General features: G+C 48.8%; 2 protein-coding genes across 2 annotated transcripts in view; one reads left to right on the top strand and one right to left on the bottom strand.

Annotated features, from left to right (window-relative positions):
* The window catches only part of PPTC7 (protein phosphatase targeting COQ7), a 128,689-nt gene that overhangs the window by 41,721 nt on the left and 60,521 nt on the right, over positions 1–26,447 (bottom strand). The gene's annotated exons all lie outside the window — the stretch shown is intronic.
* On the top strand, positions 1,700–26,243 carry LOC137432384 (crk-like protein; the record flags this gene model as incomplete). The annotated part of the gene is given in 2 exon segments (XM_078783153.1): positions 1,700–1,957; positions 22,381–26,243. Coding segments are annotated over 2 exon segments (402 nt in total), but the record flags the coding sequence as incomplete, so codon positions are not given.

Raw genomic sequence — 26,447 nt, 5'->3', positions numbered from 1 at the left:
TTCGGTTCTTGTATCAACCAAATGTACAATTTATTACCTCCGCCACCGAAGGCTGATGGCGGTTATGTTTTCACCCCTGTCTGTCTGTCTGTTTGTCTGTGAACAAGGTATCCTAAAAAGTTGTGGACGGATTCGGACGAAATTCGGCAGAGAGGTAGCGTATGTGACAATGTGACATGGACAAATGATTAGACTTGGGTGAAGATCCGCATTCGGATCCGACGAGTATAATTGTTTAAGTGATTCTTCGCCTTTGGGAGATAGGGCCAAAACCGATATGTAGCAGGATATCTCAAAAAGTTATGGACGGATTTGGACGAAACTTGGTGGACAGGTTGTTTGTGTGACGAGGACGATTCGATTCGATTTTAGTGAAAATCTGAATATGTATTCGGATACAATGACAACAGGCATTCTAAGGCCATTTTCCCTGCTAGAGCGGGGGTTCGCCTTGCGGTCCTCATGACAATCTTCTCCATTTTCCCCTATTTTCTGCATCTCTCCTTGTTAACCCCCTTGCCCGCATTTCTTCTTCCACCATCTTTAGCCAAGTCTTTCTCGGTCTTCCCCGTCCTCTACTTCCTTCTACATTCATTTCCATCACTCTTCTCAACCGGTCACTTTCGTCCTTCCTCAACACATGACCAAACCATCTCAACCTGTTCCTCTTCACAGCATCAATCACAGGCTCTATTCCCATCATCTTTCGCAATTCATCATTTGTCTTCCTCTCTCTCAACAATACTCCGCACATCCACCATCCATCTGTCTGTCTGTCTGTCTGAATCTGTCTGTCTGTCTGAATCTGTCCATCTGTCTGATCTGTCCATCTGTACATCCATCTGTCTGAATATGTATTCGGATATGAGAATTATTTAATTTTTAAGTGATTCTTCACCATTGAGTGATATGTCTAAAACCGATACATAGCACGATATCTCAAAAAGTTATGGATGGATTTGGACGAAATTTTGTGGACAGAATATGATATGTATAACATAAAATGATATGTATAATGAGGTCAGAGGTCATGTTAGGTAAAAAAAAAATCCTGTTATCGCGATAACTTGTGAACCAGTGATGGGATTCTGACCAAATTTGGTACAATTATGTAGAATGATGTAATGATGAACTGATTAGATTTTGAAGTTAAGAGGTCAAAGGCCAAAGTCTGCAATACAGTATGTCTATAACTTGAGAACAGCTGAAGTGATCTAATTCCAACTTGGTACAGGTGTGTATAAGGATGTAAAGATTAACTGATTATAATTTGGGGCCAAGAGGTCAAAGCCCATAATAGCTATATAACTTGAAAACAGCTGAATGGATTTAAATCAAACTTGGTATCAGTACTGTATTATAATGATGTAATAATGTGGGTGGAGGCATATCGGTCGATGTGATGTCGAAGAGTGTCATTCTAGTTACTACTGAAACGCTGATTGCTGTTTGGCAACAAAAAAGCAGTTGTCTCAACTCCAATGCACATAATTTCAAAGTAGCCTCAAGAGTGTGAAATGAAAAATGACTGGAAGTGTCCTAATCAGACAGCTGGTATTTTGCTTTCCAATGTCTGAAATGGGGTTCTCATTTCCTCAAAATGTGAGCCTACATTATTTGAGGTATTGTAAACCAGTATATATTTAGTATAACAGTTAAAAGTTTCAAACATTAACCAGCACTTTCTCGTCCTGGGCAGCCCCTTGTTGCGCAGCCGGCCGGCCCACAGCCGCCTCCTGCAACTGCGGCATCACACACTGGGAAGAGTGGGAGCTTGGTCAGTGAAACCGGCAGGAATGGGGGCTCAGTCGGTGTTGCTGGCGAACCCGGGCGATACGCTCAGCCGCAAGGGGTCCCGACGTCCCCTCTGCCGAGCTTACAGAACGGCCCAGTCCTTGCCCGTGTGGTTCAACGAAGGGTCCCAAATGCCTATGACAAGACGGCGCTACCCCTAGAGGTAAGGCAAAAAACATTGTGTTTTGATATTGTGTGAACAATATATTACGTTAGATTGAATGACAATATTTGTGTCACAATGTAACGTGGCCGGCAGTAGTCCTGTTGTTGGTAAGGGTGAGAGCAATATATTTTCAGCCTGAAAGTTTGCTGGATTTTAACAGCTTCTTCCACTAGTCTTTCAAATACGTATGTGATAAACAACAGTGGTCTGAGATTATTGGAATTTCTCAATATGCTCCCATGGAAATGTCAAACAGGATAAACTCCAACTCCCTCCAGGTGGTGGAGGAAGGTGGAACAGTTATGTGGGGTTGCATTAAACACACATATTGATGCTGAGAACACTGACAACTCAGAAAATCAATATTTCAAGATGCCTAGACAGCACCATTTCTGCCTATATGTCTCTGTACTCCTCCATTCCCATTGCTTCTAGGTACCTAGATCCATTTCCATTTTAAACCTACCTACGGCCCCTGCTGCAACCACCTTCCCAGAAAGACCATTCCATCATCTATATTATAAAAGGAGCCGTGTCTGTCTGTTTGTCATGTTATAACTTGAGAACGGATTTACAGATTTCATCAAATCCACCTGTGGTGGATTCAGGTAACTCCCCGGGAGTATTTGTCATCTCCAAAAAAGTTTTTTTTGTTTTTTTAAATTTTCTTATGGGTGCATGGACACGCATGTCAAAACTGCAAATGCCAACAAGTGCCAACAACAAGTACCAACGTTGGTTATCCCTGCACTTAGAACAAGATCTCCCAGGAATCCTGTTTTCTTCCCCCATAGATTAGCCATCACAGCAAAGATTGGTATTTCCGTCAGTGAAGCGATGGGTATTATATTATAGTCAAACTAAAATACGCAATTTGGTGTCTGTCTGTCTGTCTGTCTGACAATTTTTGCCTGTGATACATTCGGTCGTTACTTATCCAATTGCAACCAAACTTGACAAGGAGACTAAGGGTCACATGATGAAGGTTGAAACGATTTAATTTCGACCCACCCTACCTCAAGGGTGTTTTCCCCTCCAATGGGGTTGTGTGTTGTGTATATCCGTGTTACTATAGCTTCATCGTGACGTTTTTCCAAAGCTGGATCTAAAACAAAAGTAACAACAATAAATGCACTTGCATAATATTGTCGCGCAACCGCCGAAATTAATATCTGGCGGTCGCGGATTGCCGATCACGAAGGCTTTAACTCCGAGGCGGAAACTAAATGGCGGATTCCAAAATCTAAAACACCTAAGCGCGCGGAATGGAGGGAAGCGGCGCAAGTCCCCGCAGCCTTAACTGTGAAATCAACCACCCGGTAAACTGCGTTCAGGTATTATGCACAAAAATAATGCAAGGGTTTATTCAGGAAAAGCAAAGACAGTAAAAAGCGTGCCAGTAATAAAATAAGGTACTAAATTGGGATCCCACGCACAACAGATTTCAAACACGAACAGGGGATGTGAATTAATAAAAAGAACACGTTATGTTAAATGTATACACGGAGTTCGGCTTATCTGTCTTTGTCGTCTTCTTCTGCTGCTGTCCAACACCAGCCCGCTCGGCCCGACCGCACACCACGAGGTCTTGCTCCGAGCTCCGATCCTCTCGCCGCCCACGAGGTCCGTGCACCAAGCTCCAAAGCACCCAACGCAGGCCAGCGGCTTCACACGAGGTCGATCCCCACACGAAGCATGAAAAGACAGGAACGGAGAGAACGCAGGTGTGACTGCACGTCCCGTCCTTCCAACTCGCTTCTCAACTGCTCACTGCCAACTGCGCAATGCAAAACCAACTCTCGACCACGAATCCACTCTCTACTGAACTGCCAGGGGCCAGGAGTGAGCTCGTCTCAACTTAACACCAACTCGTGACTCATGGGCTGCGCGACTCTCAACTCTCAAAAACTGCTTGTGCACACGAACTCGGAATCAGATCTGAACTCCTGCTCAAATCCTGCTCAACCCCCAGCCAAGGCGTCCGGCACTATTAATATATCTGGATGATAACGTCAGCTTTGGCGCACTGCTCTGCCAATCATAGTCTCCACCGACTCGCCGGCTCGTCCAGGGGCACGCCCACTGCGCCACTCTCACTCCCGTCCCCTATGCCTTGGTCACAGCATGTGCTATGCGAGGCGGGTAGGCCTCTCGGAGGTGCAAATGGTGGCGGCCATTATCGGCGGTGTCCTAGTCCGATTTCTTCCTAAGTCATGTCAGGGGGGAAGGGCGTCATTAGTGATGTACTAAAGGTACTAACTAATGTCTATGTGGTCTGTAGTGCCATAAGGGACAAAGGTTTGACTACCAGGTGAGACATACAAGGGCTCTACTCATTATTCCCTACACTACTTAACACACAAATCCCCTGGTAGATTCACAATCGTACATCCTAGCCGACAAAACGCCTACACATGACTTATTACAGGGAGATTCCCTATTGCGACAGTCGAAGCATGTTACCTCCTCAGATCTACTCTGCTCTACATATATCACTACCCAAATTCGTAACACAGCCCTCCCCCCCCCCCCCCCCCCCCCCCCGGAACCGTAGCTCCTGCATGGTTCACTGCAGACGTTACCATTCCAGCCTTAACACTTACTGTCACACACTTAATCAACCTATTAGTAAGGGAAACATATGAAAATCTGTTAACTAAATTGTTACCAAAAAATTTCTTCACCAATATGTTTGTAAAGGTGTGTAATAACATGTGTTAAAATGTTGAAGGTCAACTCCCGTGGGAAACCCAGAAAAAAAGCTGTTGAATTCGGGTACCGAAAAATTATTTTCGAGAATTTTTATTTTTTTTAATCGGCCCTTAAGTAACTTATGAGGGGTCAAATAAGGGTTTTTCATGATTCTGAGTTGATTGTTAACATTTATATTTCACCACAGACACTCCTTTGTGGAAAAATAAGTGTGTCTTTCTACTAAAATACTAAATAAGTACTAAAATAAATTTAAGTGTCTTTGTGGAAGATGGGAGCCAGACACTCAGACCCAGTAGTGCCAGTGTTTGAGCAAAGGTTTGAAGAAACCTTCAAACGACTCGCAAAAGGAGGAAGAACACCTGCACTCTGGGTGGAGTACCACCACATGGTAGATGTGATCAAGGTCTTTATCAGAACCGAGCAACTTGCAGACCACAATGGGCATCTGTCCTGCATTGTTACCAAGATGCTTCGCATCTTTGCCGCTGCAGGCCATCATCAGTATGCCAAGGGCGCACGGCTGTACTGTCAACTCATGAAGGAACTAGAAACTTTGCCTGCTTACAAAGACACCTTAGAACGTCTCACTGCCCACGGGAACCACGTTGTCCGTTACTCAAGTCATGAGTGGTCCGGCACATGGTGTGACATTTGCATTGAGCAGACATTAATGAAGGCAGCCAAGTCACAAGGTGGACCGAGCAGAGGAAGAATGAGAAACAGTTTTTCTGGCCACAAATGCTGGGTGCTCACCCTCAGTCACCTGTCTGATGTCAACCGGCGGATGGAGGAGGACGTCAGTAAACATGTTCCAGTCCACAGAGACCTTGCCAAGACACAGATGAAGCGAGATGCAGAGGCAGTTGAACTTGTCCTAAAATGGTTTGAGGAGATCAAGCCATTCGACAACGATAGAGACAAGGAGTTGCTCGTGTCTTTCTCAACAGGATTCACAAGCACTGGAGATGACGCAGTCAATGCTGAGAGAGCAGCTGAAGTTGGGATGGAGATGCAGATCAAGCTGGATGGACAGTCAGTGACGTCGACCATGGATGTCAAGTCAAAGATAAAAGCCCTGTCATCACTAAGAAAATTTCCCTTGGTCAACGAGAAAAAGATTCACCTTGACTCACTAAAGTTGTTCAACCGACTGATAATTTTCGCCCAGCGGGATATGACAGTTGAGACAAGCTTACAGTATGAGCTGACTCCCTTCCCATTGTCCCTGTTCAGCAACAAAGATCAGAAGATGAACAAGGCAAACAAGGCAGACTTTTCAAATACAAGCCTGAAGGCGTTAACTGATCCACTTGACTTGACCAAACAACCCTGCTGCACCCTCATAATTGATGGCGGATGGCTTGTCTACATGGTGAAGTGGGAACAATGTCAGACCTGGCAGGAGATCGCCAACAGTTACCTGAGCTACGTGCAGTATCTGGGCCGCTGCTCCCAGAAGATCATTGTGGTCTTTGATGGCTACAGCAGATCACCAAAAGATCAAGACCACATCCGGCGTACCAATAATTCCTGCTGTAATCTCCAGATTCGACCGGATATGTCCAACTGGACCCCAAGAGCAAAGTTTCTGGACAACATTTACCATGGACGAGATACTACATTGGGTGAAATTTGGTACAACATGTTCTCGAGGAAGGCAGCGGCAGGAGTGATCAAACCAGAGACTCTACCTCCAACAGAGGGTGCAGCTGCACAACATTCACTCTGTGCCTACCTGCAGACCCGGGACTGGATCCTTCTACAGAGCATGTCTGAACCCCAGTGACTATGGATGGACAATAGGTGTGCATGGGTATGAGCCAGTTCCAACACTGGACCCCACGGCTCCTGAGGAGCTATTTGCAGTTCACGAGCTGTAATTGTCATGGAGATTGCAGCAACCGGCGATGCAGCTGCCAGAAGAATGGGGTCACGTGCATCTCGGCCTGTGGAGTCTGTAATGGCATTACATGCAGAAACTGCAGTCATGATGTTGTTGAGTCTGAAGAAGACATAGACAATGACTGTTGAAACTTCTGACATTGTGAATGAGAAATAACTCTTGAGTATTATATATTGTTACGCAACTGTGATTAACACCACAGTTACGGATGGCCGATTTGCGAGACTTTAACTCCCGAGGCGAACACTCAATGGCGGACTCAAGTTCAACACAAACGCGCGGAATGGCGGGACGCAGCGAAGGCTCCGCAACCTTACCTATTAAAATCAAACACCCAGGAAAACTGCGTTCAGATATATATACAGAAAATAATATAAGGATTTATTATCGAATAGTAATACAGTGAAAAAGCCGCGCCGGTAAATCTAATAACTCTAAATCGGGACGTCCCCACACGACTGACAGCAAACACGATACGAGGGAGATTATGAATACAAAAATAACACGTCACGTCGTTCAAATGTACGCGGATGCGGCTTATCTGTCTTTCGTCGTCTTGGTGGCGGCCGTCCACACCGCTCCTTTTGGCCCGATCGCACACCACCAGGTCCTTCGCTCCAAGCTCCACGAGGCCCCGCTCCAAGCACCACGCGTCCGACGCGTGGCCAGCAGCTTCACACGAGGACGATCTCCACAAGGCCCGTGCACCAATGGTTCAACGGAGGGCTCGACTTGCAACGAACTGCTGCGAACTGCCGCGTGCTCTGTGTGCTTGGTGTTCTAACGAACTCTCCACCAACTGCCTTCGGGGAGCTTTTCCACCAACTGTCTTCGGGGAGCTTTTTCCACTAACTGTGTCTCCGCGTCGACTGTGTGCTCCAACGAACTCCCTGTGTACTCTCTGGTGTCTGCCTGCGTCTGCCACGAACTCAACTCAACTCTGGGCTTCTCTTCAACTGGCGTCCGACCGTCGCATATATTGGTGGCCGATGACGTCACATTTGCGCACTCCTCAGCCAATCACAGCCTCCCAACTCGCCCAGGTCACGCCCTCTGCGGCATGCGACTCCTGACATCTCCCGTCCGCGACCCCCCCCCGCGGTCGTTTTGTAACACGTGCCAGCGAGGTTGGTAGGCCTTTTAGGTGCGAACGGCGGCGGCCAACCATGGCGGTGTTTTTGGCCTGGTTTCCTGTCTATTTATTACGAAGTCAATGTCAGGGAAAGGGAATTATTTAATGTTGCGCTAAGGACCTAACTAAGGTTTATGTGGTTTGCAGTGCCATAATGGACAAAGGTTTGACTACCAGGTGAGACTCACAGGGGCGTTACCTTTAATCCCTCACTATTTAACACTCGGACCTCCAGGTAGATCCACAATCATACATCTTACCCCGACAAACGCCTAAACATCAAGAACTTATTACATGTAGAGTCCCTGTCACGACAGCCGAATACCTACCTATTCAGATCTACCTAGCTCTAGATATTGCTCTACCAAATTCATAACACAGCCCCCCCCCTGGAACCGTAGCTCCTGCAAGGTTCACCGCAGGCGCTACCATTCCAGCCTTAACACTTACTGTCACACACTTAATTAACCTATTAAATAAATCAGGAAGGGCTGTGGGAAGTGAGTCGGACTACCTACCTACACTTCCTTAACATGCTGAACCCCTTAACCATCATGCAAGTATGTACATTTTCTTCGTTGTTCCTGTGGAGGGAGGAAACAACAACACACAACACTAACTTAACCACAAAACTTAACCATCTTTCCAAACTCAAAACTCTAACCTTTGTACATACCCCGGTCTACAGACCGCGTCCCCCGGTGGATGCCACAAGACACAACCTTACCTGCGGGGCCATCCCCAATGCATCCCCCTAAATTTCCACGGCCCTGTCCAGATGTTACAGGTGAGTGACACGGCTCGGTGGATTTCGCCCACATTCATGCTACACAGACCCCTTAACCACTCATTCTCATTCCATAGGTCATCAAGGCATTTCAAAAATCAACAAAGCACTTATTTCAATACACCCCCTGCAGGACCATGGCATTGATGTCATTCACGTGTGTGTGCATTCCTCAACTAGGCAGCGGGGAGGTACCGCACAAAAAGATGGTGGGGGCGCATCAGGCTGTGGTGCCCGCAGTCCCAAAAACAAGTCAACCGACTTACAAGTTCATTGCCCCCCCCCCCCCCTTTACCTCTTGGCCCCATGACAGCCCAACAGCCCCTTTCCGCCGTTACCTCGCCGGTGAGGGTCTCCACACACACCAGGCTCCTTTGCCTCCTGCTTTCGCGCAGCAACACGGGTCACCGGGGGACTTCCTCACCCCGCGGCGCCCAACCAGACCCTCCACCGACGAGCTCCAATTTCCAGTTACCACCGGCTGCCAGGGGTAATTGCCGCAGAGGGGGGCCCGCAGGCATCGCTCCTCAGAGCTTGCTCTGTACCTGCGGACACACACACCTTCCCCACCCACAAGACCCCAAAACACACTTCCTCCCCCGCTGCCATTCAATTCTCCACACAACTCAGCACAATTCATAGATGGTGTAAAAGGTGTTACAAGGCTTGCCATGGCCTGCCAATGTGAAATCCCATTCACAGTTCGAATCATTGAATCCTTACACATTTCCATTAGCACATTTCCAAAAAGCACAATTATCGCCCCTCATTATCTCCAATAATCATCACTCACTCTCCAGGTTCCACTCTCACGACCACATCAAAACACCTAACCACAACACAAAAACATACGCCACCCACAAGACACTGTGGCTCCCATTCCATCCCCTGGGACTCCATTTTATTTTCCATCCCACTTTTCATTTGTCCCATTTGTTCCTCCAATCGCTCACTCATTCCCTTCATTCCTTCCCTACATTCCTTCCCCTGGGACTCCATTTTTTGAAGCAATTGACCCAACATCTGGTCGGTTGTCGGGGCCGTTCCTACTGCTCCCGACTCCCCGGTGGGGGAGGGGGATAAGGACGGGGGAGGTTCCAAGGCTCACCTCGACATCTAATTCCCCTATTTCCGGCTCACTCCCAACGCTGACGGAGGCCTCGCTGCGTACTTCCATCTCGTCGACCTCCGACATCCGCTTTTCGGAAGGTCGTTCCCCGCGCGCGTATTTATTTTAATAATTCCTGAAACAATTTAAATTTGACGAAGACGCGATATCGCGCTCCGTTTGCCCAATTGATTATCAAATTTCTCCGCCTCAACTATAAAAATTTTGCGTTCGAACGTCGGGCGCAATGTACGCCCGACCGTGTCGATGTCGCCCCGCGGACAAAAAAATTTGTCCGACCGTGTCGATGTCTCGCCGCGGACAAAAAAATTTGTCCGACGGGTTCAAATCCTACACTCCTGACACCACTTGTTACGCAACTGTGATTAACACCACAGTTACGGATGGCCGATTTGCGAGACTTTAACTCCCGAGGCGAACACTCAATGGCGGACTCAAGTTCAACACAAACGCGCGGAATGGCGGGACGCAGCGAAGGCTCCGCAACCTTACCTATTAAAATCAAACACCCAGGAAAACTGCGTTCAGATATATATACAGAAAATAATATAAGGATTTATTATCGAATAGTAATACAGTGAAAAAGCCACGCCGGTAAATCTAATAACTCTAAATCGGGACGTCCCCACACGACTGACAGCAAACACGATACGAGGGAGATTATGAATACAAAAATAACACGTCACGTCGTTCAAATGTACGCGGATGCGGCTTATCTGTCTTTCGTCGTCTTGGTGGCGGCCGTCCACACCGCTCCTTTTGGCCCGATCGCACACCACCAGGTCCTTCGCTCCAAGCTCCACGAGGCCCCGCTCCAAGCACCACGCGTCCGACGCGTGGCCAGCAGCTTCACACGAGGACGATCTCCACAAGGCCCGTGCACCAATGGTTCAACGGAGGGCTCGACTTGCAACGAACTGCTGCGAACTGCCGCGTGCTCTGTGTGCTTGGTGTTCTAACGAACTCTCCACCAACTGCCTTCGGGGAGCTTTTCCACCAACTGTCTTCGGGGAGCTTTTTCCACTAACTGTGTCTCCGCGTCGACTGTGTGCTCCAACGAACTCCCTGTGTACTCTCTGGTGTCTGCCTGCGTCTGCCACGAACTCAACTCAACTCTGGGCTTCTCTTCAACTGGCGTCCGACCGTCGCATATATTGGTGGCCGATGACGTCACATTTGCGCACTCCTCAGCCAATCACAGCCTCCCAACTCGCCCAGGTCACGCCCTCTGCGGCATGCGACTCCTGACATCTCCCGTCCGCGACCCCCCCGCGGTCGTTTTGTAACACGTGCCAGCGAGGTTGGTAGGCCTTTTAGGTGCGAACGGCGGCGGCCAACCATGGCGGTGTTTTTGGCCTGGTTTCCTGTCTATTTATTACGAAGTCAATGTCAGGGAAAGGGAATTATTTAATGTTGCGCTAAGGACCTAACTAAGGTTTATGTGGTTTGCAGTGCCATAATGGACAAAGGTTTGACTACCAGGTGAGACTCACAGGGGCGTTACCTTTAATCCCTCACTATTTAACACTCGGACCTCCAGGTAGATCCACAATCATACATCTTACCCCGACAAACGCCTAAACATCAAGAACTTATTACATGTAGAGTCCCTGTCACGACAGCCGAATACCTACCTATTCAGATCTACCTAGCTCTAGATATTGCTCTACCAAATTCATAACACAGCCCCCCCCCTGGAACCGTAGCTCCTGCAAGGTTCACCGCAGGCGCTACCATTCCAGCCTTAACACTTACTGTCACACACTTAATTAACCTATTAAATAAATCAGGAAGGGCTGTGGGAAGTGAGTCGGACTACCTACCTACACTTCCTTAACATGCTGAACCCCTTAACCATCATGCAAGTATGTACATTTTCTTCGTTGTTCCTGTGGAGGGAGGAAACAACAACACACAACACTAACTTAACCACAAAACTTAACCATCTTTCCAAACTCAAAACTCTAACCTTTGTACATACCCCGGTCTACAGACCGCGTCCCCCGGTGGATGCCACAAGACACAACCTTACCTGCGGGGCCATCCCCAATGCATCCCCCTAAATTTCCACGGCCCTGTCCAGATGTTACAGGTGAGTGACACGGCTCGGTGGATTTCGCCCACATTCATGCTACACAGACCCCTTAACCACTCATTCTCATTCCATAGGTCATCAAGGCATTTCAAAAATCAACAAAGCACTTATTTCAATACACCCCCTGCAGGACCATGGCATTGATGTCATTCACGTGTGTGTGCATTCCTCAACTAGGCAGCGGGGAGGTACCGCACAAAAAGATGGTGGGGGCGCATCAGGCTGTGGTGCCCGCAGTCCCAAAAACAAGTCAACCGACTTACAAGTTCATTGCCCCCCCCCCCCTTTACCTCTTGGCCCCATGACAGCCCAACAGCCCCTTTCCGCCGTTACCTCGCCGGTGAGGGTCTCCACACACACCAGGCTCCTTTGCCTCCTGCTTTCGCGCAGCAACACGGGTCACCGGGGGACTTCCTCACCCCGCGGCGCCCAACCAGACCCTCCACCGACGAGCTCCAATTTCCAGTTACCACCGGCTGCCAGGGGTAATTGCCGCAGAGGGGGGCCCGCAGGCATCGCTCCTCAGAGCTTGCTCTGTACCTGCGGACACACACACCTTCCCCACCCACAAGACCCCAAAACACACTTCCTCCCCCGCTGCCATTCAATTCTCCACACAACTCAGCACAATTCATAGATGGTGTAAAAGGTGTTACAAGGCTTGCCATGGCCTGCCAATGTGAAATCCCATTCACAGTTCGAATCATTGAATCCTTACACATTTCCATTAGCACATTTCCAAAAAGCACAATTATCGCCCCTCATTATCTCCAATAATCATCACTCACTCTCCAGGTTCCACTCTCACGACCACATCAAAACACCTAACCACAACACAAAAACATACGCCACCCACAAGACACTGTGGCTCCCATTCCATCCCCTGGGACTCCATTTTATTTTCCATCCCACTTTTCATTTGTCCCATTTGTTCCTCCAATCGCTCACTCATTCCCTTCATTCCTTCCCTACATTCCTTCCCCTGGGACTCCATTTTTTGAAGCAATTGACCCAACATCTGGTCGGTTGTCGGGGCCGTTCCTACTGCTCCCGACTCCCCGGTGGGGGAGGGGGATAAGGACGGGGGAGGTTCCAAGGCTCACCTCGACATCTAATTCCCCTATTTCCGGCTCACTCCCAACGCTGACGGAGGCCTCGCTGCGTACTTCCATCTCGTCGACCTCCGACATCCGCTTTTCGGAAGGTCGTTCCCCGCGCGCGTATTTATTTTAATAATTCCTGAAACAATTTAAATTTGACGAAGACGCGATATCGCGCTCCGTTTGCCCAATTGATTATCAAATTTCTCCGCCTCAACTATAAAAATTTTGCGTTCGAACGTCGGGCGCAATGTACGCCCGACCGTGTCGATGTCGCCCCGCGGACAAAAAAATTTGTCCGACCGTGTCGATGTCTCGCCGCGGACAAAAAAATTTGTCCGACGGGTTCAAATCCTACACTCCTGACACCACTTGTTACGCAACTGTGATTAACACCACAGTTACGGATGGCCGATTTGCGAGACTTTAACTCCCGAGGCGAACACTCAATGGCGGACTCAAGTTCAACACAAACGCGCGGAATGGCGGGACGCAGCGAAGGCTCCGCAACCTTACCTATTAAAATCAAACACCCAGGAAAACTGCGTTCAGATATATATACAGAAAATAATATAAGGATTTATTATCGAATAGTAATACAGTGAAAAAGCCACGCCGGTAAATCTAATAACTCTAAATCGGGACGTCCCCACACGACTGACAGCAAACACGATACGAGGGAGATTATGAATACAAAAATAACACGTCACGTCGTTCAAATGTACGCGGATGCGGCTTATCTGTCTTTCGTCGTCTTGGTGGCGGCCGTCCACACCGCTCCTTTTGGCCCGATCGCACACCACCAGGTCCTTCGCTCCAAGCTCCACGAGGCCCCGCTCCAAGCACCACGCGTCCGACGCGTGGCCAGCAGCTTCACACGAGGACGATCTCCACAAGGCCCGTGCACCAATGGTTCAACGGAGGGCTCGACTTGCAACGAACTGCTGCGAACTGCCGCGTGCTCTGTGTGCTTGGTGTTCTAACGAACTCTCCACCAACTGCCTTCGGGGAGCTTTTCCACCAACTGTCTTCGGGGAGCTTTTTCCACTAACTGTGTCTCCGCGTCGACTGTGTGCTCCAACGAACTCCCTGTGTACTCTCTGGTGTCTGCCTGCGTCTGCCACGAACTCAACTCAACTCTGGGCTTCTCTTCAACTGGCGTCCGACCGTCGCATATATTGGTGGCCGATGACGTCACATTTGCGCACTCCTCAGCCAATCACAGCCTCCCAACTCGCCCAGGTCACGCCCTCTGCGGCATGCGACTCCTGACATCTCCCGTCCGCGACCCCCCCGCGGTCGTTTTGTAACACGTGCCAGCGAGGTTGGTAGGCCTTTTAGGTGCGAACGGCGGCGGCCAACCATGGCGGTGTTTTTGGCCTGGTTTCCTGTCTATTTATTACGAAGTCAATGTCAGGGAAAGGGAATTATTTAATGTTGCGCTAAGGACCTAACTAAGGTTTATGTGGTTTGCAGTGCCATAATGGACAAAGGTTTGACTACCAGGTGAGACTCACAGGGGCGTTACCTTTAATCCCTCACTATTTAACACTCGGACCTCCAGGTAGATCCACAATCATACATCTTACCCCGACAAACGCCTAAACATCAAGAACTTATTACATGTAGAGTCCCTGTCACGACAGCCGAATACCTACCTATTCAGATCTACCTAGCTCTAGATATTGCTCTACCAAATTCATAACAATATGTATGTGAAATAAAAGCTACTTTGTGTGTAAATGTAAAAGTGAAAATATAAATGTTAACAATCAACTCAGAATCATGAAAAACCCTTATTTGACCCCTCATAAGTTACTTAAGGGCCGATTAAAAAAAATAAAAATTCTCGAAAATATTTTTCGGTACCCGAATTCAACAGCTTTTTTTCTGGGTTTCCCACGGGAGTTTAACTTCAACATTTTAACACATGTTATTACACACCTTTACAAACATATTGGTGAAGAAATGTTTTGGTAACAATTTAGTTAACAGATTTGTGAAATATCTCATAAAATGCCCTTACTATATGAAATAAATCAAGAAGGGCTGTGGAAAGTGAGTCGGACTACCTACCTACACTTCCTTAACATTCTAAACCCCTTAACCATCATGCAAGTATGTACCTTGATCTTCATTCCATCGCTCCTGTGGTGGGAGGAAGAAACAACACTCAAAAATCTACCTTATCCACAAAACTTAACCTCACTCAAAAATTCAAAACTCTATAAAACATTTTTACATACCCCGGTCTACAGACCGCGTCCCCGGGTGGATGCCACAAGACAACCTTACCTGCGGGGGCCATCCCAATGCACCCCTAAATTTCCACGGGCCCTGTCCAGATGTTGCAGGTGTTGAGTGACATGGCTCGGTGGATTTTGCCCACATTCATTCAACACAAACCCCTTATCCACTCATACACATTCCATAACTCATGACTGCATTTCAAAAGTCAACAAAGCACTTATTTCCCCCCCCCCCCCCCCCTTTTACCTCTTGGCCCCGTGACAGCCCAACAGCCCCTTTCCGCCGTTACCTCGTCGGTGAGGGTCTCCACACACACCAGGCTCCTCCGCGGCCTACTGCTTCAGCGCAGCAACACGGGTCACCGGGGGACTTCCTCACCCCACGGCGCCCAACCAGACCCTCCACCGACAAGCTCCAATTTCCAGTTACCACCGGCTGCCAGGGGTAATTACCGCAGAGGGGGGTCGCAGGCATCGCTCCTCAGAGCTTGATCCGTACCTGCGGACACACACACCTTCCCCACCCACAAGACCCCAAAACACACTTCCTCCCCCGCTGCCATTCAATTCTCAACACCACACGGCAGAATTCCAGAAAAGATGGTACAAAAGATGTTTCAAAGCTTTGCCATGGCCTGCTACATGTGAAATCCCATTCACAATTCGAATCATTACATTTCCCAAAAGCACAATAATCACCCCTCAGTCTCCAATAATCATCAGTCATTCTCCAGTTTCCACTCTCACGACCACATCAAAACACATAACCACAACACAAAAACATACACCACCCACAAGACACTGTGTGGCCCCCATTCCATCCCCTCACCGGCCATGTTATCACTCTCACCCGCCTCCCAACTCCAAATTACATGTCCCTCAATTTAAATAACAAGTCCTGGAGCCTGGGACAGTAACATCAAGGCCTTACCTCTACCTTGATATACAGGTAACTAAGGTTGGTCAGGTCCAAAGTGCAATCCACCCTTCACAATCCCAAAATTTCACATTGGGCCTACCAAATTCTTCCAAATTTCTCTTTTCTCCCCACTATACTGGCAGGAATGTGGATCCGCATCCAACGGTGATCATCACCACACAACTACCAGTGACCACGACAGCTCTGCACCTCTACCGTGCAAGGGTCATCGGGACAAGGTGAGCAGTCAAAACGCCAACATGGCCCATGAGTGTCCATAAGGGTGCGACCCACCATCCATCCTTCGGCCCCCCTGCGAGGAACACGGCTGCACCAGCCCCAACTGGCCAATGTGGTGAGCACCTGCTGCCAAAAACACACTACCGCACGCACAACCTCGGCCCTGTGGGGAACGGTCGCAGTGCGTGGCATCCCTACAGCCACGTCCCCTGCACCTCCACATCATCCCCCAGTCCGACTACAGAACTGCAGCCCCCCCAGTGCTCACCCACACTTGACCACACCAAGGTCCAGTCAACAGCCATGCTCTACCAGGAGACCCACCCAGAAGACATGGTCCACACACCTCGGACACCCAGAGCACCATGTTGACCCTCAGACCACACAACTACATCCCCATGATCCCGCGTCCCAAATATCAGCACAGTCGCCCCCATAACCAGTTGAAGCTGTGTCCTGCTAACCTATCAATTTTATTACAGCCTCCAACACTTTGGTCTAACACACCTGGATCAATAATGGCGTCACGACACAGTGTCCACCATGACATTTCAAAATCCACCCTTAAATTTGCATCTAACCCACAGATTACCCATGCCAAACATTTTTCACATTTCACTAACTCACCAAAGAAAGATGCTTTGCCATACACATGCCAGCCGAGCATGGCCCATATGCTCGGCTCTTTACACATTCCAAATTAAACAACCCCATGGCTCCCTTCCCAAACCGAGAGTCCATAAATCATAACGGAGTATCTGTGGAAGGTCACTCTCACCATCACGTTCCACAGATGCCCCAATGGTTGTCCGGCAGGCTGTCTCATTCCAGTCCATTCGGTTTGACCCGCGTCCATCGATCAACCAGCATGTCAGGTCACCACATGCTGGTTGTCCCCAAGTCTCAGGGAGAGGGTGTCAGGCCGCATGCCCAAGTGATCACTACATCAGGCCCAAGCTGGCCGTCCACAGTGCCACCACCAAAGCACCACCCACAACACCTCCCCCTAGTGGTCCTCAATAAATGCCATCCCAGGCTTGAGAAACCACCTCGGACACCCTGGAGGACTTAACCCCCACCAGGGTCCAGTGACCCTGCCGGCCCGAGCCACTCGCCCGGACGGCGCCCCGACGGACAAGGGACACCACACTCCACCAGGCCCCCCTTGGGGCCCAGGTCATACCTTGACACCCAAGGCTGGACCCCACGTCCAAATCTCGCCAGCACAGCCCCCCAGGTGGCTGGCATCCCCAAATTTTGAAAGGGGCAACTTTTGCCCGAGGCCATCCCCAATGACCTCTCCTGGTCCAAATCCCGCAGCCCGGGGACTAACTCCCTCCATGACTGTTCCAAATCCAACTCCCATTTAAATGTAATTTTCTTTAAAATAAAAAAAAACAATTTGGCTCCAGGTGACCAATCACCGCAGCTGCAGGTAACAACCTCTACCACCGGTTGTTCCGCCCCTCCCTGCAGCGGGTCCAGATTCCCTACGGGGATCAAATCTCCGGAGGCTCTATCTCCCGATCCTCCAAGATCCAAATCCAGCCCGTAGCCAATACACTCCCCCAACTGGTTCTGTAATTTTGGAGCCTCTGTTGCCAAATCATAGTGTACGGTGAGGGTCCCCTTGGTCATTCCAACCACCTCCTCAGACCGACTCACCTCTTCCCCCAAACTCCTTTGGGCCTGGTCAAACCCTACCCCCATGGGACTGTGCCAGGTCCCCAGCCGCTGGATCAAATCATCCTCGTCATCATCATCATCATCACAAATCATTTCTGGCCCCGCCAGGTTTTCATCAATATCCCCAATAAATACCCGGTCCAGCTCCATTGCACGGACCCCCAATAACGTTACCCCCCCCTTGCTCTGCACCATCGCCCTGGTGCTGCACCAACTCCAATTCACCCCCCTGTTGAGGTGTGACATCCACCCGGTCCCGACAAACAACCAGGCCACCAGGTGGGAAACGCTCCCTATTACAATTTGCACATTGTACGCACTCCACGTCTACCAGTAGGCATTCCCCGTTTCCCTGTGGACACTCCACGTTTACCTGCAGGCATTCCCCATCTACCTGTTCACATGCCCCATCCACCTGCGGACATTCCCCATCCACCTCTGCACCTGCAGTCTCTCCATCTACCTGTGGGCACTCCACGCTCACCTGTACACATGCCACAATTGCCATTCCCGGTGCAATTCCCAATTTTGCCATTCCCGGCTCCTGAGCCCCATGCACATCTGCATGGGCCGTACTCTCTCCCATTCACAATTTAGCTTCCCCCCGTTCAGATTCAATTTTTGCCACCTTTGGCTTCTCGTGTGCCCCGACGGCACCATTCGTTCGTCCTTCCTTCAATTCATTCGTCCATTCGTCAATTATATTTCCCACTCCTTCAATTTTTCCCTCCAATCGTTCACTCATTCCCTTCATTCCTTCCCTACATTCATTCCCCTGGGACTCCATTTTGCTTTCCATTCCTCCAATTTTATTACTCTGAGCATCCATTTTGTCATTCATTCCCCGAATTTGGTTTTCCAACCCACTTTTCATTCCCTGCATAAACTCCATTAAGGCCTGGGTGTCTATGGGGGCCGTCCCTCCGGCGGGGGAAGTTCCAACGCTATCCTCCATTTCCCCCAATTCCGGCTCACTCCCTACACTGACGGAGGCCTCGCTACGTACCTCTATCTCGTCGACCTCTGACATCCGCTTTCCAGAAGGTCGTTTCCGGCGCGCGTATTTATTTTACCTCCAAAAGCACAAAATTTAAATTTGTCGAAGACGCGATATCGCGCTCCGTATACCCAATTGACGATTAAATTTCTCCGCCTCGCCTATAAAAAATTTTGCGTTCGAACGTCGGGCGCGATGTACGCCCGACCGTGTCAATGTCTTGCCGCGGACAATAAAATTTGTCCGACAGGTTCGAATCCCTAACTCCTGACACCAATTGTTGCGCAACCGCCGAAATGAATATCTGGCGATCGCGGATTGCCGATCACAAAGGCTTTAACTCCGAGGCGGAAACTCAATGGCGGATTCCAAAATCTAAAACACCTAAGCGCGCGGAATGGAGGGAAGCGGCGCAAGTCCCCGCAGCCTTAACTGTGAAATCAACCACCCGGTAAACTGCGTTCAGGTATTATGTACAAAAATAATGCAAGGGTTTATTCAGGAAAAGCAAAGACAGTAAAAACCGTGCCGGTAATAAAATAAGGTACTAAATTGGGATCCCACGCACAACAGATTTCAAACACGAACAGGGGATGTGAATTAATAAAAAGAACACGTTATGATAAATGTATACGCGGAGTTCGGCTTATCAGTCTTTGTCGTCTTCTTCTGCTGCTGTCCAACACCAGCCCGCTCGGCCCGACCGCACACCACGAGCTCTTGCTCCGAGCTCCGATCCTCTCGCCGCCCACGAAGTCCGTGCACCAAGCTCCAAAGCACCCAACGCAGGCCAGCGGCTTCACACGAGGTCGATCCCCACACGAAGCACGAAAAGACAGGAACGGAGAGAACGCAGGTGTGACTGCACGTCTCGTCCTTCCAACTCGCTTCTCAACTGCTCACTGCCAACTGCGCACTGCAAAACCAACTCTTGACCACGAATCCACTCTCTACTGAACTGCCAGGGGCCAGGAGTGAGCTCGTCTCAACTCAACACCAACTCGTGACTCATGGGCTGCTTGACTCTCAACTCTCAAAAACTGCTTGTGCACACAAACTCGGAATCAGATCTGAACTCCTGCTCAACTCCTGCTCAACCCCCAGCCAAGGCGTCCGGCGCTGTTAATATCTCTGGCCGATGACGTCAGCTTTGGCGCAATGCTCTGCCAATCAGAGCCTCCACCGACTCACCGGCTCGTCCAGGGGCACGCCCACTGCACCACTCTCACTCCCGTCCCCTATGCCTTGGTCACAGCACGTGCTAAGCGAGGCGGGTCGGCCTCTCGGAGGTGCAAATGGTGGCGGCCATTATCGGCGGTGTCCTCGCCCGATTTCTTCCTAAGTCATGTCAGGGGGGAAGGGCGTCATTAGTGATGTACTAAAGGTCATAACTAATGTCTATGTGGTCTGTCGTGCCATAAGGGACAAAGGTTTGACTACCAGGTGAAAAATACAAGGGCTCTACTCATTATTCCCAACACTACTTAACACACGAATGTCCTGGTAGATTTACAATCATACATCCTAGCCGACAAAACGCCAACACATGACTTATTACAGGTAGATTCCCTATCGCGACAGTCGAAGCATGTTACCTACTCAGATCTACTCTGCTCTACATATATCACTACCCAAATTCGTAACAATATTATTGTTATTACAAAACAATATTTGTACTAATAATATGCCGTCTCCCCAAGGGTTTTTTTCCTCGTTGAACAAATACCATGTTAACGTTTATTAACAGCTTATTATGCCGTTTTGGTGGGAGCACCTTACCAGAAGTAAAAACATTACAAACCACGAACACGTATGATTACCTTTTGAAACAGTCACTCCTGCTGTTTAACACGAAACTGAAAGGGAGGAAACCTGGGGTGTTTAGTTATCAAGCAGCTATCCAGCGCTTCCCAAGCCAGCCGTTCCTTATCAACGGTTCTGAATGGAGTGCTTGCTCGAATGATGAAGCCACTTGGTGAGCACTCCACAAAAAACTTGGTAAATGAACACACCCCCAATGTTCTTGAGGCCTGACCCTAGATATACTGTAATCTATATAGTACATACCCCAGAGAAGAATGACCCTGACCCTTCCTGCAGCTCCCATAGGGAATGGGTGTACCAGTATATTAAATACTACATTAAATAAATACCCTTGCCTTGCTGCTATCTTAAGTGTTTTAATTTTCTCCCCTATGCCATCTGGTCCTATCACTGCCCAACCTGGTAGAAAGCATTCCTGTTTTATTTGTTTATTTTATCAGTGCCTGATGAGCACTTTGCATAGATAAAATTAAATTATATTCCCTTCCTCATGATGAAAGGACACCTGCCACCTAGACACACTTTTGTTTGGATATAGGTGTCTGTAAAAGATGAGAACTACTGTATAATGTATACCAATAATTCACGATAACTAAACCGATATTAAAAGCAGAAACACCTTTCCTAATGACTGAAAATGGCTCTTGCATTACTGCAACTATATTTGCTTTGAGTACCTGATGCATGAAGTGCAGGCAATCAATCAATTGTGCTGCATCTGAGCATTGTTTCATCATCGTGGAATTATTAACAAGCTTAATGGCTTCTCACAAGCACATGGCTGCACACCTTGAGTATGGTGGTTAAATGTGATCATGTCACGTAGGGGTCGGAATGGACAGGAAAAAGAAGATAGAAATAACCTATATTTGATAGTATCACACACTGGTATATACGACGATATTTGGTCCAGGTGATCTAAAAACGGGTTTGGTGGGGGGTGGTATTGTTATCGGCTCTGTATGTCTGTCCGTCACGCTATCTTCTCCTAAAAGGTTGTGCAGAAATTCACCAAACTTGGTAGTTATGATCACCACACGGCAAGATGGTACGGAGCAGTATCATTTTTGGCTCTGCCCCTGGGGCATGGTCAAAAGGTCAAACACCAAAACAATGCAGTTGTGGGCACATTTTAATGAAATTTTGTATATGCAATAAACTTTGGGGAACGCATTAAATATGTAATGATATTTTTGCATTTGACCACTGATTCATGCCCCATGGGGTGTATATATATTGTCACAGGGGTCAAACTGGGAGGGGGGAGTATTTAACTCAGAATTTGATATTGGGTAATGAGGCTATTGTGTGGATGTCGCAATTAAATTGTCTTGCTCTCTCAATATCTTGTGCAAATGTGCTGCAACAAAGTTTGGTAACTGTCCTCTTCATTCTGTTGTTTTTACTCTGTGATACTGCTGTTCCAACAACCTTCCTTCATTAATGTTGGTTGACTTTTAGTCTGCAGTTGAACTTCAATGTAGGAGCAACACTCGGGTTGATTGCCAGCAACAACTTTTCATTCAACTGCAGTATATGTCTTTTGACTCTTTGAATTGAGTGAAAATACTTTATACACATTTAATGTCCTGCAATGTGACTCTCGCATCTCTCCCCCTTTCCTTTCCTCATGTTTACCCCCAGGTCGGGGAGCTGGTGAAAGTGACACGGATGAACATAAATGGCCAGTGGGAGGGTGAAGTAAATGGCAGACAGGGGCACTTTCCCTTCACACATGTAACTTTGCTTAATCATGGGAATGATACCACTGAACATGAACATGCCTGAACAAATATTCTCCAGTGCTCTTGTCCTCCAAACATAACTTATCCATCCAAACACATTTCACTCGCTACTGTCAACCTCCTTAATGCAGCTCATCACACACTAATGTAAAACCCGAAAGCAGCACATTTGGCACTTTCGTCTGCCCGAGCGGCGCTTGCCCGGCATGTTCGTCTACCCAAACGCCACTTGCCAGGCATTTTTCTTGACTCAAACCCATTCTCTGGGCATAATCGTCTGCCCGAACATGGCTCGCCCGCCGGGCATTATCGTCTGCCCGAACATGGCTCGCCGGGCATTATCGTCTGCCCGAACATGGCTCACCGGGCATTATCATCTGCCCGAACATGGCTCGCCGGGCATTATCATCTGCCTGAACATGGCTCGCCGAGCATTATCATCTGCCTGAACACCGCTCGCCCGACATTATCGTCTACCCGAACGCCGTTTGCCAGACATTATCGTCTGCCCAAACGCCGCTCACCTGGCATTACCCTATGCCCGAATGCCGCTCACAGGGCATTACCGTATGCCCGAACACCGCTCGCTGAGCATTACCGTCTGCCCAAACGCCGCTTGCCGGGCATTACCGTCTGCCCGAACACCGCTCGCCGGGCATTACCGTCTGCCCGAACGCCGCTTACCGGGCATTACCGTCTGCCCCAACACCTCGTGCCCATCACTTTTGTCTGCCCGAACACCTCTTGCCCAGCGCATTAGAACGCTGCTTGCCCGTCGCTTTCATCTGCCCGAATGCCTGGAGTTTTCTTCCAGAGCTCACCCAGAGCCTTCATCCACCCGAATCCCACTCATCCGGAGCTTTTGAACACCGCTCACCCGGCACTTTCATCAACCCGAACGCCGCTCGCCTGGCACTTTCGTCGACCCGAACGCCGCTTGCCTGGCACTTTCGTCGACCCGAACGCCGCTTGCCTGGCACTTTCGTTGATCCAAACGCCACTTGCCTGGCACTTTCGTTGACCCGAACGCCGCTTGTCTGGCACTTCCATCGACCCGAATGCCACTCGCCAGGCACTTTCATACGCCGCTCGCCTGGCACTTTCATGCGCTGCTCGCCTGGCACTTTCATACACCGCTCACCCGGCACTTTCATCCGTCCGAACGCTGCTTTGTACGTCCGAACACCACTTTCATCCGCCTGATCGCTGCTTTCGTTCACCCGATCAACGCTTGCCCGGCACTTTTGTCTGCCCAAAGACCATTCACCTGGCACTTTTATCCATCTAAGTAACACCTGCGCAGCACTTTCCCCCAACCAAGCTGTGCTCATGCGGCACTTTATTCTGCCTGAATAGTGCCTACCCAGCACTTTTCTCAGCCCGAATCCTGCTCGCCTGACATTCGTCTACCATAACACAGCTCACATGGCAATTTATCCCCCCGAATGGAGCCCACTCAGCGCTTTCATCTGAAGATGTGCAGCTCACCCAGCGCAGCCCGCACGGTGCTCTCGCGCCTGCCTGAACGTGGCATGCTCGTGACTGTGGCTAAACCTGCTTGGTACTCTCTCACACCTGCCGAAACAGTGCCCGCTCAGTGTGCTGTCCTGGTGCTCTCACCGCTGCCCAAACATAGCCCGCTCGGCGATCTCACTACCGCCCGAACGTGGCCTGCCCAGTATTCTCTCCCCCGCCCAAACATGGCCTGCCCAGTATTCTCTCCCCCACCCAAATGTGGCCTGCCCAGCGATCTCGCCACCACCCGAAGGCGGCACTCTCACTCCCACCCGAATGCGGCCTGCTCGGTGTGCTCACGAATGTTGTGACATGGTGTGCTCTCGCTTTTGCTCAAACACAGCCCGCTTGGCGCTTTCACCCTCCTCCCCGAATGTAGCCATTTTGGCGCTCTCACCCCCACCAGAATGCAGCGTGTTCTCACCCCACCCGAACACAGCCCGTTTGGTGCTCTCGCCCAAACGCAGCCCGTTTGGCGCTCCCGTCTCCCACCCGAATGTGGCCCGCCCAGTGTGCTCGCCAACATGGCATGGCACGCTTTTCCGGTGCTCACCCCCGCTCAAACACAGCCTGTGCGGTGCTCTCGCCCCCACCAGAACATAGCCCATTTGGTGCTCCCGCCCCACCCGTTCGCAGCCCACTCGGCGCTATCACCCCATCACCCAAGCAAATGCAGCTCACTCGACAGACTGTCACACTTTGAGGCTGCCACCGTGGCACGCTTATGTTATTGGAGGCAAAAACACAGTATTAGAAAGAATAATTTTGTGATTTCCAGCAAACTTGTTCTGCATGCTCACTTTCCTTCACAATGATGCTTTTTTCTGAAAGAACATCAATGTTCCATTTATCTTCTTGTTTGCAATATGGTGCTCATGATCATTCCTTTGTTGCTGGATTTGAAGTCGAGGTGAAATGAAGGTATAATAAATACTTCCATACTGGTGGGCCAAGATGTAGGCTTACACAAGCACATTTCAAAAAAAATCTTTCTTCCTCATCCCGACACTTTATCATTTTGTTTCCTTGTGCTATTTCACATACACACATATACGCATATACACATACCATTTCCATGATTTCTGCTTAATTTGCATTTGTGTCAACTAGTATATTTAAATGTACATACAATGCAAGTACATATGTTCAAAGGGTGGCGAGTATGGTTATCCTAAAAATTGCAGCATTTGAGTTGTGAGCATTCAAAATGCATTAACGCTGTAAACACTACATTCGCGGCAGTATCACATGCGCTGTGTGAATCAGCCTGATACACGCATCTTGCTGTAATGCGCAGATTGGCAAAAGGTCATCAAATACCTTTAACAATCAAATTGGTGACAATGAAGTGAAGGGCTTGCAGCAGCAAGTATTACCCATGAGGTGTTATTTTGATTACGTTGTTATATTCTAATACTTTTTCATCGGCAGTAGCTTAAGCTGAGCAATCTGTACAATGTGCTGTTGGAAAGTATGCGATCACATGAAGAGAAGTAGATATAGAAGAGTTCAACATTTCAAATTGTTCAAGTGGAATGCGTTTGGACTTTGGGATGCTCAATTCCAATGTATAATCAAGTAACCGGTGTTTGGTTCCCAAACCACGGGCACAATTCTGAAGCTCCAGCTGGTATTCGACACCAAGTTTGTACTGAAATTGTTGAAGGTTGTAACTTTGAGAGTGAACATGGCCACTTGATCTCACCCTCCCGCTTTTCTCTCTCCACCTCACCCCTTCTTCCCGTTATCCTTTTGCTAAACACTAAAGGTCAAGTTTTGCAATGATGTGTCTTGTGAAGGAGTATAGATTTTGGATTACATTTTACATTAGTCTTTGTCATATTTGTCTGTCTCTCGTCTCGATTTTTCATGCTGTCATTAAGACTGAAACTGCTGTCAAGCAATTACATTTTTGTGTCCCCATGTGGCAATGAAACTTCCGTTATGCGTCAATGGAGATGATGCCTTGAACACCTCTCCCTTCAAATCCTTTCTTCTGTCCTTCCCATCAAGGGGTGTTCTGTGAGCACAAGAGTTGGCTCGAAAGTTATGTAGAGGCTAACTGCTTTGAAATTAAGTTTGGTTTCCCATCTTTCACACCTTTTTCCTGTCTGTCCAGCATTCTCTAACTCGAAGTAAGATGCATAACCTGTTTTATTTTTGTAAGAAGCCTATGAACAGTATTGTAGTGTATCAAAAGTACACGAGAAGGTTAATAAAATAAACTGTACTGGCTTTCCAAACATATTTTTTGTTTCATGTTATGTCACATCGGCTTACTATTGAGCAATGTATTGAGGGGACTAGAAGTGTGCGTGTTTGTGTGTTTGCGTGTGTGCACGCCCACGGAGTACTTGGAGTGTGGAGGCAAAGGTTGCTTATTACTCACTCATTATGTAAGGTATGTGCCTGTTTATATGTCTTCAGACATGTATATGTCTTATATGTCTT

Source organism: Myxine glutinosa, chromosome 8 (assembly GCF_964187855.1).
Source record: "Myxine glutinosa chromosome 8, kmMyxGlut1.1, whole genome shotgun sequence".
Classification (NCBI taxonomy): Eukaryota; Metazoa; Chordata; class Myxini; order Myxiniformes; family Myxinidae; genus Myxine; species Myxine glutinosa.
The sequence above is the reverse complement of the archived record's forward strand: the minus strand, read 5'-3'. Positions and strand labels throughout refer to the sequence as shown.